Source organism: Cladophialophora bantiana (assembly GCF_000835475.1).
Source record: "Cladophialophora bantiana CBS 173.52 unplaced genomic scaffold supercont1.13, whole genome shotgun sequence".
Taxonomy (NCBI): Eukaryota; Fungi; Ascomycota; class Eurotiomycetes; order Chaetothyriales; family Herpotrichiellaceae; genus Cladophialophora; species Cladophialophora bantiana.
Genome location: NW_015971587.1, coordinates 478,240 through 493,933, shown reverse-complemented (window position 1 = coordinate 493,933; position 15,694 = coordinate 478,240). Strand labels below are relative to the sequence as shown.

The 15,694-nt window shown below is 50.6% G+C and overlaps 5 protein-coding genes across 5 annotated transcripts; 3 read left to right on the top strand and 2 right to left on the bottom strand.

Annotated features, from left to right (window-relative positions):
- Positions 1-6,923: 6,923 nt before the first annotated feature.
- Positions 6,924-8,305, top strand: Z519_08537 (uncharacterized protein; the record flags this gene model as incomplete). Its single annotated transcript, XM_016766265.1, has 2 exons — positions 6,924-7,144; positions 7,237-8,305. 2 exons carry the CDS (start codon positions 6,924-6,926, stop codon positions 8,303-8,305), a joined length of 1,290 nt encoding a protein of 429 aa, XP_016617423.1.
- A 46-nt stretch (positions 8,306-8,351) lies between these two features.
- On the bottom strand, positions 8,352-9,624 carry Z519_08536 (pantoate-beta-alanine ligase; the record flags this gene model as incomplete). The annotated part of the gene is made up of 2 exons (XM_016766264.1): positions 8,352-9,475; positions 9,531-9,624. 2 exons carry the CDS (start codon positions 9,622-9,624, stop codon positions 8,352-8,354), a joined length of 1,218 nt encoding a protein of 405 aa, XP_016617422.1.
- A 389-nt stretch (positions 9,625-10,013) lies between these two features.
- Positions 10,014-12,563, top strand: Z519_08535 (uncharacterized protein; the record flags this gene model as incomplete). Its single annotated transcript, XM_016766263.1, has 1 exon — positions 10,014-12,563. The coding sequence occupies one exon, from the start codon at positions 10,014-10,016 to the stop codon at positions 12,561-12,563; it is 2,550 nt and encodes an 849-aa protein (XP_016617421.1).
- A 638-nt stretch (positions 12,564-13,201) lies between these two features.
- On the top strand, positions 13,202-14,364 carry Z519_08534 (uncharacterized protein; the record flags this gene model as incomplete). Its single annotated transcript, XM_016766262.1, has 3 exons — positions 13,202-13,208; positions 13,259-13,502; positions 13,569-14,364. 3 exons carry the CDS (start codon positions 13,202-13,204, stop codon positions 14,362-14,364), a joined length of 1,047 nt encoding a protein of 348 aa, XP_016617420.1.
- A 68-nt stretch (positions 14,365-14,432) lies between these two features.
- On the bottom strand, positions 14,433-15,408 carry Z519_08533 (ribose 5-phosphate isomerase A; the record flags this gene model as incomplete). The annotated part of the gene is made up of 2 exons (XM_016766261.1): positions 14,433-14,977; positions 15,030-15,408. 2 exons carry the CDS (start codon positions 15,406-15,408, stop codon positions 14,433-14,435), a joined length of 924 nt encoding a protein of 307 aa, XP_016617419.1.
- Positions 15,409-15,694: the final 286 nt, after the last annotated feature.

Genomic DNA, 15,694 nt, shown 5'->3' with positions numbered 1-15,694 from the left:
CGGGGTAACATGTTGCCATCATGTGCTTCAGAGTTTGAAACTGTCAGGGCAAGATCATAGTTTGAGGGTGATCGCCGTGGATGATTTGTATTTGTGTTGTTGTTGTTGTTGTTGCTTGGCTCCAACTAGTCGTTGATGGGAAGTGATTGACGATTGACGATCGACTGACGAGTGACAACTCCGGCTCATCACCACCATCACCGACCATAATGAGTACTCGGTACTCCGTGCAGGTATGTAGTCCTCCCACCCATGAGAGCCCATTTCATCGTCAATCAACATCATCATCTCCATCACCGCGCCCGCCCCCGTCTACCTCCGCTTCCTCCTCTAGCCCCGATCTCGCCATTTCTCAAACCCAGTAATGCGCCTGTCTAACTAGCATCAATGCTTGTCTCTTCGCTCACAATGGATCCTCACTCGCTCATCCGTCGGACCCGTTCTCGACCATTGCTCTGCCTGACGTCTGCGAATCTCATTTGGGATGACTGCATTGTGCTCTTTCGGGATCGCTCTCTCTTCTCTCAGGCCCAACTCGGCGAACACACCCCTGCTTCTCGGGCTTCATTCGCTTCCTTTGCTGTTTTCATCACTCAACCCCGGCCCAAGACTCCGAGGTCACGACTCAATCAGCCTATGATTCTCGTATCGCTTCCGCTCCTCGTACGCTATTCACTCCCCCGGAGATCGGTTTTTGTTTCCAAGCTGTAGGCCCTTTCCTTGCTTCCACCTTGCCCTTCGTACGAGGTACATAAACCGTTATCCGGATTTGTCCTCGCCCCTCGCTTCAATCTAATGCTGTTCTGTCTCCCAGGGAACTCTCAACCTCAACCACACTTGGCCCCTCTCGGGATACTCTCCCATCTTCCTTGCCTTCGCCCGCTTACCCCCGACAACTGGACTTCCCCCTTCCTTGCACCCCTGGTACTCCCTCTTGCCCTCCTTAGGCCTTTTGCTGACCAAGTACGAAGCCTCTAGACTTGGAGTCTCGATTCATGCGCTGTGGCTTTCGAGTTGCCTATTTCGGCTGCTCGTCTGCACACATCTTCCTGTCTGGGCGACCTCTCCGGCCGACCCTACCTTCGGGGCCGCCGAACCGCCACACCCCCTGGCTGTGCTGGGTCCCTCAGGCGTCTCGCCTGGACTGCTTCAGCCGAAAGTGACCTCGCTTCGAAATGAATGCTGCCCCGATCAAGACTAATTGTGGCTGGTGAGGCTTGATCCCACGTGGCAATAGTGCGACAAAGTCGGTTTTCATGCGAGTGATGTGGCTCAGTCTTCCGCGGGCTGAACTGAGACTGTGTCCTCGCCACTTCTGAAACCTTGCGTAGCAGGTTGAACAAAACAACTTCTCGTCTGACGCCCAAAATATGAAGTACGTGAACCACTGCGGTAGGCCTGACCCCCATAGTTGAGAGTAGGATATACGAGCAACTTTCAGTCGCCATAAGAAAAGACGTCCTTGTCAGACTGTGCCAATCATCTCCAGGCGAACTCCTCGCATGATTCTCGCTGTTTCGGATGGAAATATTTCGCATCGCAACCCCTGCGCAGCTCAACTCGCGTCGCTTCGTGTCGACTCAGCAACACTCGTACTATAGAAAGGCTTCCAGACCCCCGTTCTTTCGCTTCTAGAACGAATCGCCTTATGCATGAGATTACCCCTGTCAAGCGTCGTTCATCACCTCTTCGTAAGGGAAAGAAAATAGGAAGTCTTCTCGGAGAAACGTGGCAGCCCCAGCCGGGCCGCTGGGTCCTCACTCCACCGCATCAAACATCCTACCTAAGTATGAAGATACCTTGCTCCACGAGGCCTGTAAGATTCTAGAGACAAGGGGAAGGGGGTCTTGCGCCGAATCGGATGATAGTTTTTATCGAGAACAGCTCCCCTTTGAGACATCTTTTACGTGAAAAAGAGGTGTTTGATTATCGGTGGACACTTGTTTTGATAATTGCCTGTTGTTGGGATGCGTATGGAGTGTCCCAATGTCACAATCATGGAAGCGCTGAACTATGGACCGGGCGGCGGCTCAGCACGCACTTCGTAGCTGAGCCCCTCGCCCCCCTAGCCTCTTGGGGTTCTCCGTAGTATATCCGTAATTGACGAGTTCGCTCCGAATTCTACTAAGCAGCGGACTCATTGGACACGATGGAGGCAAAACACTTCTGATTCCTAATTAGCGGCCACCCTCGGTTTAAATCACGGGATTGCCGTTTCAAGTTTATATATTTGATGGCCAAATTTTCATGCAAATATTCAACACACACGCCTACTTGGCTAAGTGGTACAGCGTCTCACTCGTAGATTTTCTATCTCGTTATGAGAAGATCAGGTATTTGGTTTAATCCAATCTCTACTAAAAACACCCTCTAACCCAATTTGGTAGAGGTTCGATTCCTCTGTAATTCATCACTCACCCTTCAAATTAAATTTCAATCTAACAATCCTTCAGAGTAGGCAACAGAAAACGCAAACTGCTTTTTTGTTTCTCTTTAATTCAATACATATATATGTGTGTTTAAGAACTTAATAGGGTACATTAAATGCGTTACATTACGCCTTTGTCATTTTCTTCACTTTATGTCTGTCTATTTTCAGTGCTTTAATATAGTCCGATTCACCGTCAGAGTTGTTGTAAGGATCTTCTCTTCTTTTTAGCGAAGATCACTCAGTGCTTCATGAGGGCGCCAGAATCTCTCGAGGCGTCAGAGGAAAGCACACCTCCAGGTTCTATGGCTTGATGCTGATTCAAATACACAATCATTGTCTTCTTAACTAATACTCTTTGATCGATCTCAAAATCTATTGGACTGTTAATTCTACCTCGACCACTTTCCTAGGATTGCTGACGGCCATGGAAGGCCGTCTGGATGCTTGGGCCATGAAGAGGGGTCCCGAACAAACATAGATTCTATTCATTTTCACCGACCACTTGTCTATGACTATCAATTGACCCTTAACGAGATTGTCTTGAGCCTCCATCATGGGCTAACGTGATAGAGCTTGTTTCAAGCACCGTCAGATATTTTTCTTAATGCCATCAAGGTGTCCATCCACCTTGTGTAGTCGAGTTTGTGCAGTGGCGAGTAAGCTTTTGCAAATGCATGCGTTGAAAGACGTGTCCGGAGTCGTACACAAGTCCTTGGTGCGATAATTCTGGACTATGGAGACTGATGCATTTAAAAGAGCCTCATGTGAACGTCTGTCCCAGTGATCCATATTTGTCGGACTGATATAGCAGTTGATGATTGCGATGCGGCGGCGGGTATATCAGACACATCTTGGAGGACATGTTACTGAATGTATTTTTCGTTGTTTGCATAAGTTCTGACTGGGTCGACTGATATGTAAGAGCTCTGGTATTGGCGAATAAAAGCACCAACACATTGATGTTTTCCTCCAAAGTATTTCGAGACTCTGTTCACAAAAAGCTGTCAGGGCTCGTGTGAATGGTATGGGACCCGTGATATTCTCTGGCTCTTCGAGCGACATGACTGTTCTAGGAGGTTGATCGAATAGACTTCTTCGTCAAAGTGCTTCTTGCTGGCAGTGATGTAGCCGAAACTAGCTGCTCGGTCGCATCTTAATGTTGTGACACACGTCGTGATATGCCTGGTGGCTGTTGGTCGCTTATTCCCTCCTAATTAGTGCTGACGTGAATGCTCCTCCGAAGCCATCAGCAATCCCGTTATGACTTCTGCCTAGAACTCATAGCTACCTAGGTCACCATAGTACTTTTGTCAAATATTTCCTTGCTGTCCCCCAGTACTCTCACGATTGGCGAGATATCTCTTCCTATTCTCTTGAAAGTGTTGCTCCTGAAGGCTTTCCCCTGAATGTTATTTGTCGCACAATAAGCCGCTGCCAACTTACTCATAAACCGTGGCCATTATACATCAAGGGTTTTGCGCCCTTTAATCGACGTAGCGCCGCGATCATGTCTTCATGTTAAATACGCCTTTAAACCTCATTATCCTCAGGAAACTGGTTAATAAAAAATCCTTGGTGTTTGCTTCGGGCTCAAGTCTTCCAAGGACTGGCGATCGTAAACTGTGAACGAACTGAGGGTTTCCTACCAACCTCCCGGTGCTTGTTTCCAGATCTATTACTTTTGAATTGGGCAGGTGGGATATGTGTGGGCACAATCGATCCCTCGAAGCCTCTGCCCATGAGTACATTGGTTGACAACTAGTGCTCGATGCCCAGTATATTCGTGCTTCAGGACGTATGTAACGGTCACGGAACCTCATCGAGAACCACTTGCAAGCTGCTGTAATTGCAGGACCACTCCGCTATCACATCTCTAAGATCTGATCGAAGTTTCGCAGGCGCATATGTTAATACATTGGAAAATACTCTGTCCGCTTCCGAGAATGTTCTTGGGGACGATACATACCGGTCTCATCAATTCAGCGTTATCTCCGTCCTGTTGCAAGTAGATTCACACCATTATACAGTTCAGCGAGGTAAGGAGGCGCGCAAAAGAGACATTGCATTGTTCATCAACCCAGTCAGAATGACCAACCTTCAGATTATGACCGTCTGCCTGCCTGGCTGCCGCACTCCTTGTGTTCTCTGAAATAATCATCTAAACATCTTTTTTCCTTCCTACCCTCTTGCCAGGTATCTTCCGCGGCGCAGTACGTCAAAAACCCAGGTAGGTAGGTAGTGAGGGAGGTAGAAAGTGCGAGCGTGGTACGTTTCGGGTGTCTATCGTGGCCTGCTATTTCCCCAAGTGCCTCATCAGGGTATTCGTGTTTGAATTCGTTGGAAGTTGTTGAATGCAAGTGGCAGCTGCTCCGCTGTAATTGCGATTTCGGCGTGCCGTGAGCGTGGGGTTGTCATACGGTGGAGATACTGGGCTGTCATAGCGGCCATGCTCATCTGGAACAAAGACTGGGTCATGGTCTACACCTTCTTGATAGCAAGTGTGGCTTGCGGCACCTTTCGTTCAACCTCGACCATATTTTCATCCGGAATCTCATCTCTTCAACCTTGGCGAGATGTAGAAAGTATTCCTCAGGGCAATGTTTTGGTCTCTTCGCCTATATCGTCACTTCAACCATCGTGTCTGCCCGTGCCTCTTGTCTCTTCTCGCGTCGAGTCTCTCCTCGTTCCCATCCAGATTGCAAGAGTCATGTCGGAGATGGGCTCTGCACAAGGAAAGAAATAAATCAGGCTGTGAGGAGATGTCGAGAACCCAGTGTCCTACTTCTCAAGTTGAATGACACTACAACAGCGGCTACACCTCATGATGGGGGCATGACAGTGGAAGCTCGAGAGGGTCAGGTTCACAACTCTGCCATGTCAGTCAGTCTATACTCTTAGTTTCTGAGCAGCATTGAGCAGCGTACAGGTCGCAATTCAGATCCTGTGGGTATCGAGATCAGCCAGCGCCCCAGCAGGGTTGTTGGACTGTGCCAGTTGGTTCTGCGAAGTGGAAGGACTCTTCAAGTTCGATGGAACGAGCTTTACATCTCCTCCAGAGACAATGAAGCACAAATACTAACCGCGGCAATGACGACCAGTGAAATATGGCTGGTTGATGTGCGCAATAGAACTGAGGTAAGTGGTGCAAGGTCTGGCTGGCAACTGCGCACGACTGAACTTGATTTCTTTCCTTTTCTCTCACTTGACCTTTTCACTTTCTCCTTTCCTCTTTCTCTCTCAGACAGGAGGCTGCACAAAGTCATAGCTGTTCCATTTCATATCCTCTTGATCCTGTTTGATGTGCGCTACGTTGTTCCAACATGCCTTAGCCACTGACCACTCCCCGTTCATTCCAATCCATCAGACTGACCACCTAGCCTGGTCAATCTATTACCTCAATGCTGGCCATCCTTTCGGCTTCTCACTGCGTTGATTTCAAAGACAACAAGCTGTACAGCATCAGCAGAACACAGTTGGCCAACTTCCAACGTTGTCTCCGCATCCTTGTTCCCAATCAGTCCCTGCGATGATTTTTTTCCCGTCTTACTTTCACACACAAGAGGAAGTCCACATAACATATATGGTAGAACTGACAACAGCACCAGCACCAGCACCAGCGTCAGCACCAGTACACAACTGAGTCTTTCATTTCCATTAGATTGAGGGCTATTATACTAATATTTTTGTATAGTGTCTTCTAAATGCAGCAGCGGCAACAAAAACCACTTGAGCAGCAACGCCGCAGAAAAGACCTAGGCAGCATGGGATGCAGACCAAATCCCTTTCTTTCTCAGGGCCCAGTGCGCAAGATGCTCGTGGCTTTATCCATGCAGTAATTCTTCTTCGTAAGTAACGCATTAGTAACGGTATTATAATAGCTACTATTTCAAGGCCGCTCGGCGGGCTCAATCTTCGTAGCTAAACGTGAGTTATTTTACTGCTCGGTTAAACACCATGATCAAGGTAATTTAATTTATGTCTACTTTAGCTGTGGCATCTAATTATTTTAGGACTGAGAGGAAGCAGCGGCAGAAAGCAGAAGAGAAGCACAGCAGGAGCACAGCAGCATAGTAATCAGTCAACAGCGATAATAGTTGTCTTACACTTCGCAAAGAAAATAGTCTAACATAGAATGGACGCTATATCTAAGTAGCGAGAGAGTACTCAACCACGACGAAGTGACCACTGTGTCAAATATAACTAAATTGATATCGATAAAGGATAGAGCACCAATACCTCCAAAGGTAAATTTAATATCACTTGTAAATGAAGGCCACTTTCGATCCAACGGCCGAAAGACGGCTTTATGGTTGCTACCAAGGCGGTCTTGTCTGACAGCGCGATTTATATTTCATCTGAGCTCGGCAATACATTACAGAGGGTAAAAAGGTACCTCAAATGACTCAATTCTACCGCTTTTTCGTGCTGTTTAAAATTTGAATCATCCTTTTCATCCAAACATGCCAATCTAAACGAAATCGTCCCGGACACCATGGAGCCTGGTCCCGCAGTGCCTGCCTACATCCTGCGGGGCCACGAAGCCGCGATCCATGCTCTTCACTTCTACCACAACAACGCCCTACTTGCTTCGGGAGACAGCGACGGGTGGATAGTCATATGGAGTCTCTCATCCAAACGAGCCGTGGTAGCCTGGAAGGCCCATGAGGAGGGAATCATGCAAATCAAGCATTGGACGAGGAATAGACTTGTAAGGTAAGCGGGCATGTCAATCAAATCCCGGAGATCTTGATCATCTCCTTCGTGAAGAAACCAGACTGAGACTTAAATCGCTCGGCATCAAAAAGCCATGGAAGGGACCATAAACTCCGCATCTGGCAACTTCGACAGGAAGATCTTGCAGGTCTGAGTACAAGACTGCCTGCCGACTCGGACGGCTCAGCATCATCACCAGATCAACTGCAGCCATGGCTGCTTCATTCCATGTCAGTTAACGCCCTCAATTTCTGCGCCTTCTCTATGTGCGATCAGGATCCCCAACAACCCGCAAGTGAGGAAGCATCTCCCCAACTGATCGCCTCGCCCAACGGTCTCGACTCCGGCGGTATCGACATCTTCCAACTCCCATCAGAGAGGCGGGTGTCGCAGATCAAGTCGGACAAGGGTAACCCGACGGGGATGGTGATGGCCGTCTGCCTCTTCCACAAGAAGACCGACTCAGCGTCGAGACTCGTCCTTATCGCGGGCTACGAGGACGGACGAGTCACGGTCCACGCGTACCAAGGAGATCTGAGTCATCCGAACGGATGGTCAGGGGCGTGGCAGAGAGTCGCCTGCAGCAAAGCGCACACGCAACCTATCCTTTCAATCGCCACGCTCCCTTCCAAGACGCACTTCCTGACGTCCAGCGCTGACGCCTTGATCTCCAAGTTCTGCCTGCCTTTTTTCCTGGGAGACCTCCAACAAGAAGCAAAAGAAGAAAAGCCGGAGGAGCTGCAGACCGAAAAGTCCATCAACACGAAACACGCTGGCCAGCAGGGCCTCAGCGTGCGCTCCGACGGCAAGATCTTCGCAACGGCAGGCTGGGACGGCCGCGTGCGCGTGTACTCGTGCAAGACGATGAAGGAATTGGCGGTGCTCAAATGGCACAAAGGAGGCTGCTATTCTACGATTTTTGCAGACGTTGACCTTATCATCACTCATGATGTTGGCGGCGCGGATGGTGTTCCTCCCTCATCATCTGCTGATCCCGGTGGAAACCTGGTATTGTCGAAGAATACCGCCCCTAAGGATCTTTCAAAGCCGCTGAATGCGCTCGACATGATCAAACGGCAGCGGGAAGAAAAGGCTCAACGAACACATTGGCTAGCCGCTGGCGGCAAAGACTGTAAAATTTCATTGTGGGATCTCTACTGACAGCGCTTTTCCTCGTTCTCGATATCCAATCTTGCTCACCAGGGCTTCATTCCTTCGATATTTCGACCTCCGCTCCTGTAGCCACGGTCGGCTCTGGTTCTCTGGCTTCAACTTCTCCGCTCCCCCGAACAACCCTCCGAATGCTCCGTTGCGGGATCTTACGAAACATCCCAGGGTTCGCGGCATGTTGTCTGAGATGCTTCCTCGTTTTTCGATCTATGCGAGGTTCTAGGATTACATTGTCGATGAGTCTGACGCTGCGTTGGTTCAGCTCCTCCTGAGTTTTCGGTTTGTCGACTGGGGAAACGATCATTGCGGCACTGAGGACGGCGCCGATGCGCGGATTAAGTTTCTCATCGTCCATGATAGTTCCCATTGTGTCTGGATGGCTCATTGCAATATAGTCGATCTCGATTCGACCGCTGGGCCCCACTCGACCATCGCTTCTAACTCTTGTGGCATCCTCCTCAAAGACGTTGAACGCGGCCTTGCGCAGACGCTTTACATCTAACACACCCGAGTTGTAAAGGTCACGCGCGGCAAAAAGAGCCCTGGACAAAACTGTAGCATCTTCCCTTCTCCGGTCACCGAGATAGACATTCCGGCTACTCATGGCTAATCCGTCCGGCTCTCTCTCCGTAGGCACAACGCGAACTTGGATGGGAATATGGAAGTCCTTAACCATACGCTTGATGAGGATTGACTGCTGAACATCCTTCTGGCCAAAGTAGACCCGGTCGGGTTGAACGATATTGAACAACTTGGTGCAGACCGTCGCGACGCCACGAAAAAATATGGGCCGCGATGCTCCCTCGAGTTCAGATCCAAGGGGCGTGATTGTGACGAAAGAGCCGTGGCCAGCGATGTCAGAAGTGGGCGGGAGAGTAGGATACATGGTCTTGACGGTGGGTGCAAAGACACCGCGTATCACTCCGGGTTTCTTCGACTGGCCCACAGTCGCGATATGCTCCTCTTGGAGTTTCTTCAACTTTGCCATGTCTTCGTTCCAGGTCACCGGGTAGGAATCGAGATCCTCATGCGCGGCAAACTGGGTTGGGTTGACGAAGATGGAAATGAAGACGTCAGTATTCTCTTGAAGAGCATAGCGTACGAGGGAAAGGTGGCCTTCGTGTAGGGCCCCCATAGTTGGAACAAAGCCCAAGGTGCGCCCTGGAAGGCAGAGCTTCCTGCGAACGGCGCGGAGTTGGTTTATGTGTCGGAAGACAGGAAAGGGAGAGGCAGGCGAAGTGGAGGTAGAGCTCCATCGTATTCTCTGTGAGGATTGCAGAGTCGCTAGGGGAGATATTTGTCGCCGCCATAGTGAGTTCGTCGCTGTCGAAGTTCTCAGTCCGGCCAACAACAATACGAGCCTATCCATAGCGGCCAGCTCGAGTGGTGGAGGTGTTGGTGATGAGATGACGAAACGAAGCTTTATTCCGAGGTCGAAGAGACATCAGCCTCATTTTGACACTGTCGGGCTCACCGTCGCTTGAGGGTGAGTCAAAGTCCTCATGATACAATGTGCAGCGTAGAAGTGAAGCGAAGAAGCCGAATCGAGGTGCGCAGTTATTGAGAAACGCCGAACGGAACGAGGCACGCAAGGCCAGCCAATCGGAGGAGATCCTTCTCCGCCTCGCCGCACTTCTGTCGGCACAAAAAAAAACCTCGAGACTGCATTTTTGCACTTCTGACCGACCAAGTGATGAAAATGGCCGAGGATGGCATGTTCTTGAACTTCTCCGTCGATGCGAACCTCGCCACTGCCGCTGCAAATAACACCCGGAAGTTCAAAGGTGGGTCGTGGAGAGACCGTCTGCGAGCGAAGAGGTCTGTACAGAGAAGAGAAAAAGGCGGAGACCAAACGAGAAGACACGATGCAAACACAGTCCCTATATCGCAGAGACGCTCTGAGGGCCGAGGGAATGCACATACACACTTGGGACAGTCTGGTGATTTCCCAGACTCTCGACCAGCAAAGAGGAGGCGTGAAAATGAGCATGTGCCGAATTCAGCCCGAGTTCAATATCCCGCGCAGAAACGAAGTCATGAGCACAAATCACCTGCAGGAGGCCCTCGCGAGGTCATCTCTTCGCTTTTCACATACAACCCGAAACCATCAACTACTGTGGAAGAGCCCAAGGAAGGAAATCGAGAAGAGAAGCCAACGGCGCCTTCTAATGCCCCTCTGATTGATGGTATTGACACGTTCACATCCCTCGGCCTTTCCCCCACGATAGCTACCCATCTTTTGACCAAGATGAACCTTAAAACCCCCACGGCGATCCAAAAGGCGGCCGTTCAGCAAATGTTGAAGGACAACAGCGACGCATTCATACAGTCGGAGACGGGCTCGGGGAAGACCCTGGCATATCTGCTCCCTCTGGTGCAGCGAATCATGATCATGTCGGAACAAGTGGCAGAAGAAAGGAAGACTTACGCACAAGATCCCTTAATGTTACATCGCGACTCTGGCCTATTCGCCATAATCCTCGCCCCGACCCGCGAACTTTGCAAACAGATCTCCGTCGTTCTCGAGCGCTTACTGGGTTGTGCGCACTATATTGTCGCTGGTCATGTAATAGGAGGCGAAAAGAAGAAATCGGAAAAAGCCCGCATGCGAAAGGGACTAAACATTTTGGTTGCGACGCCTGGCCGATTAGTTGATCACCTGGAAAATACAAAGGCACTTGATGTGAGTAATGTCCGCTGGCTTGTGCTAGATGAGGGGGATCGGTTGATGGATATGGGGTTCGAAGAGGATATTACGAAGATTGTGAAGACTTTGGATCAGAAAAAGAGGCCGGGAGGGAGCACCAAGTGGCCAGGTCTACCTAAAAATCGAACAACGGTGCTGTGCTCGGCGACGTTGAAGATGAACGTACAGAAGCTCGGCGAGATCAGTCTGAAAGATGCGGCCTTGATCAAAGGTGACCCTGGAGACAAAGATGGGCCAGGACAAAGAGAGGAGGCTGGAGACACCATGATGAATGGCAACAGCACGAAAGACTCCGCGTTCCTGGCTCCAGCGCAGCTCAAGCAGTCCTATATCGTCGCGGCGGCGAAGCTGAGGTTCGTCACACTTATGGCATTACTAAAGCGAACATTCGCGCGGAAAGGGTCAGTCATGAAGTCCATCGTGTTCGTCTCCTGCGCCGACTCCGTCGAATTCCATTTCAAGGTATTCACCACAGCATTCGAAGAAGATGGTTCCTCAGAGAATAAGGAACTGTCGCGTGACAATGCTGAGACGGACTCTGAAGTCGAAGGTCTTCAAGCTGGCAAACTCTCGCCAACCTCAACCCGCGATCCTTCCGTCTCTGACTCAATCCTACCCTCCCCAACCCTTTCGTCCTCACACAACCAAGTGACGCTCTACAAACTACACGGGTCTCTTCCTCAAATTACCCGCACAAACATCGTCAAACACTTCGCTACCACGACCTCACCATCCCTCCTAATTGCGACGGACGTCGCCTCCCGCGGCCTCGACCTGCCCAACCTCGAACTTGTGGTTGAGTACGACCCCGCGTTCAGTGCCGAGGACCATCTGCATCGAATCGGGCGCACAGCTCGTCTAGGACGGGATGGCAGGGCGGTCATTTTCCTCCTACCAGGCAAAGAAGAAGGCTACGTCTCGGTGCTAAAAAGCTCCTACAAGACGGGGCCAGATACCGTGGCGAACGTCTCCTCCATGTCCGCCGAGGAAGTACTTAAGAAGGGGTTCACACCCTTTAGCGGTGTCATCCCCACTAAGAACAAGAATCACCAGAACGAAAGGGATGCCGCAGACTGGCAGTCTCGCGCCACTGACCTCCAACTCTCCCTCGAGCGCTTCATTTTGTCCTCTCCACACAACAAGGACATGGCCAAAAGGGCTTTTCAAAGTCACATGAGAGCCTACGCGACACACGTCGCCAGCGAGAGAAAGTGGTTTGATATCAAGGAGCTGCACCTGGGCCATCTTTGCAAGAGTTTCGGGTTGAGAGAGACGCCTAGTGGGATGGGAGTGGGAAGGAATAACAAGAAGGGTGGCACGAAGCGAGGACACAGCAACACGACTGATGATGGTAAGTTACGACATCGTGGTGGGGGTGATGGAGAGAAGAATGCCGAAAGGGCAACAAGGATACGAGATGTCGGTGCAGATATGGATAATAACGGTGACACTGACGAGGCGGCGCGGAAGATGAGGGAGAAGATCAGGATGAACAGAAAGATGATGATGGGAGGAACCGCAGACGAGTTTAATATTGCCTGAACATATCAAAAAGAGTTCATTGAACCTGTCAGCCAACAGGCTTTATCTCTAGGTATGCAAGTGGTCTCCCAAGGGAGGATGAAAACCCATTGGAATCGTCTGAGAACTTCTACTCGTTCTTATTTGCATTCTCGTCAACCACTCGGTTTGCGTCGCTCGGTTTCTTCCCCAGCGCTACAGTGCCTATCTGTCGTTGTTTGCTATGTATCTCGTACTATCTCTATCTAACATGTGCCACAATCTCGACTTTTAGATAGATGTACAACCCGTTTATTAACGCTGCCATGGGGACGTACAAGAGCATCGCACTAAGAGCCGATTGCCGTCATCGGCCCGGATGCAGGCTGTCTCACAGATTCTTACCTCGCAAAGTCATGCTTTGACCCGATAGAAGCGGAGGGAAACGAGTGTACGGCTGGTCTAAGGGAATTGAAGTTGGACCAGCTCGGTGAGAACGATAACGACGAGGCTGTGAATAGTGCGGGGCAAGGCTGAGACAATAAGGCTGCAGGTACCGAGGCGGTGACGGGTGGCAGTATCTTCTGCAAGGGACTTATTTGTTTTGCTTTCGCTAACCAAATTCGCTGTCCGACAGCCGCAATATTGGGAACTTGTTTTTGTAGAAAAGCAACTTTGAGATGTCAGGTAGGCGCTTCCATCGACTCTTCCTCTATATCTTGCTTATTGCATTGCAGGCCAATTCTCCCTCTCCGACCCGCCAGCCGACGCGATTTCAGCCCTTCGATTCTCACCCCATCCGAACTCTCTGCGCTTCGTCGTCGCCTCGTGGGACAAGCACGCCTACATCTACGAAGTCACAGATAGCAAAACATGTACTCAAATTGCGAAATTCGAGCACCGTGCCCCCGTCCTTGATGTTTGCTTTGGCAAGGATGACAATGAAATCTATACGGCGTGTTTGGATTGGGATGTGAGGAGGTGCGAATGAAAATTGATTCTTGGATGTGAACGTTTGAAACATCAAGAACTGACTGTACTTTGTAGGATCGAAGTGACATCCGGGACGCAAACCGTTCTCAGTACGCACGATAACGGAGTTCGGTCGGTGGTCTACAGCAAAGAACATTCATTGGTCGTCTCCGCGGCATGGGACTCGACAGTGCACATCCATCCAGGTGGAGATGCAGGATGGTCAACCGCCACAATTAACCTGCCATCAAAACCCTTCTCCCTGGCTGTTTCACCCTCCAAATTGGTGGTCGCCATGGCGAACCGAGCAGTCCACATATACGAGCTGAAGACACTAGCAAGTGAATGCAGGAGTTCGGCGAATTCACTACAGAACAGACTCGACATTGAGCCGTGGCAGAGGAGAGAGAGCAGTTTGAAATTCATGACCAGGGCGGTGGACTGCATGCCGAATGACGAAGGTTATGCCTCGTCCAGTATTGAAGGCCGAGTTGCAGTGGAGTGGTTTGATCCTTCGAATGAGTCGCAGGCTCGTAAGTACGCGTTCAAATGCCATCGCCAGCCAGTCGACGATGTGGACGTTGTTTACCCAGTCAATGCCATTGCGTTCCATCCTATCCATGGCACATTTGCGACAGGCGGTGGCGACGGAGTGGTTGCTATCTGGGATGCTGTTGCGAAACGAAGAATTCGTATCTACCCCAAGCTCGCCTCGAGTGTTGCTGCCCTCTCCTTCAGTTCGAATGGAAAGTATCTGGCCACTGCAATTAGCCCGGGTTTTGAAGATGGCAAGGACGAAATTGCGGAAGGGTCTGTGGCGATTTTCATTCGCGAGCTCGGCGAGAATGAGGTTAAGAGGAAGGTAAAATGAATTGGATGTGGACCGTCTATCCGCGGGGATATCTTCACAATATGCCTTCGCTGAAGCAGAGACTAAGTCTATGAGGTTGCTGCGGCTACAACACTTGGGTCAGAGCTATGCACAGGGACCAACGGCGGGTACTTTGCAATGATGGAGTGACGCTTATGTCGAGCTGATCGCACCGACACAGTGCCGTCGGTCATGCCGAAATAGCATGCGATCGGTCTCTGGCCGCCGATCACACCAGCTGCCTCGGCCTCTGGGCCGGTAGGACCGCAGAAAAGGCCTACAGCAAGCACGCCATTGATATCCTTGATAGCTCGAGCGAGCTGTTCGACCTCCCAATAGCCGTTTTCACCGTCACCCGGTCTTTCGGGGGTGAGATCCTCAGCAATCAGGAGTGGATGCGGGAAGGGGGCGTCGACGATAAAGAAGTCTTGGTCCGTCTTGACAGGGCCGGCTTTTGCAAGGTGACCTTCTCTGATCATCGGGCCCACGCCTGCAGTGCTGCGACTACCAAGCATTCGTAGTCTCTTCATGACCTGTCGAGCGGCCTTTGGTTCGACCTCTATGGGGATAGTAGGCCATTTGGTGACTAGACGCCGCTGGAGCTTTCGATAGTCTGCGGCTGGTTAGCAAGGCCGCTCTCCGGAGAAGCGAGGGGACCGACATACCAGCCACGCAAATGAACTGTTTTGATCTCATGGCCACCAATTTCTCCTGGTACAGACAAGCGCCTCCGCCCTTGATGCAATTCAATTCCTCGTCCACCTCGTCGGCTCCGTCAAAATTAACATCAATCATGACATCGTCCGGTAGAGCGTCGAATTCAATGGGCACCAGACCGGCGTTTATGATAAGTTGTTTGGACTGGTATCCCGTTGGCACAAAGCCGACTCTTGAGACGTCGACGCCGCAGTTTTTGATCGCTTCCACGACGTAGACGATGGTTGTACCAGAGCCGATGCCCACGAAGCGCGGGTTTGGAGGAAAGTGGTTTTTCACAGCTTCGAGGGCGGCTGCCTTTTTGGCAGCTTCGATCTCGGCAGCCATGTTACCGTTGGCGGGTGTGCGAGTGCTGTGGAAGTGTCTTCTCTGGCAGGTGCGAACAGCTTTGAGGTTATGGTGCCGAACAACGCAGGCAGGTTTATTGCGGAGGATAAGGGAAAAGGTTCTAGCTTCTCTACCTACAGGAAATTAGCCGAATAAATACAAGGTGCAAGGCGCAATGGCTGGGGAGGGACTCCATTCACTTACAGATGTCACCATAAAAATTAAAGCTGGGTTTGAAGAGCATAAATCGGAAACGTCTAACTGGATTACGTACGCAATGACAGAT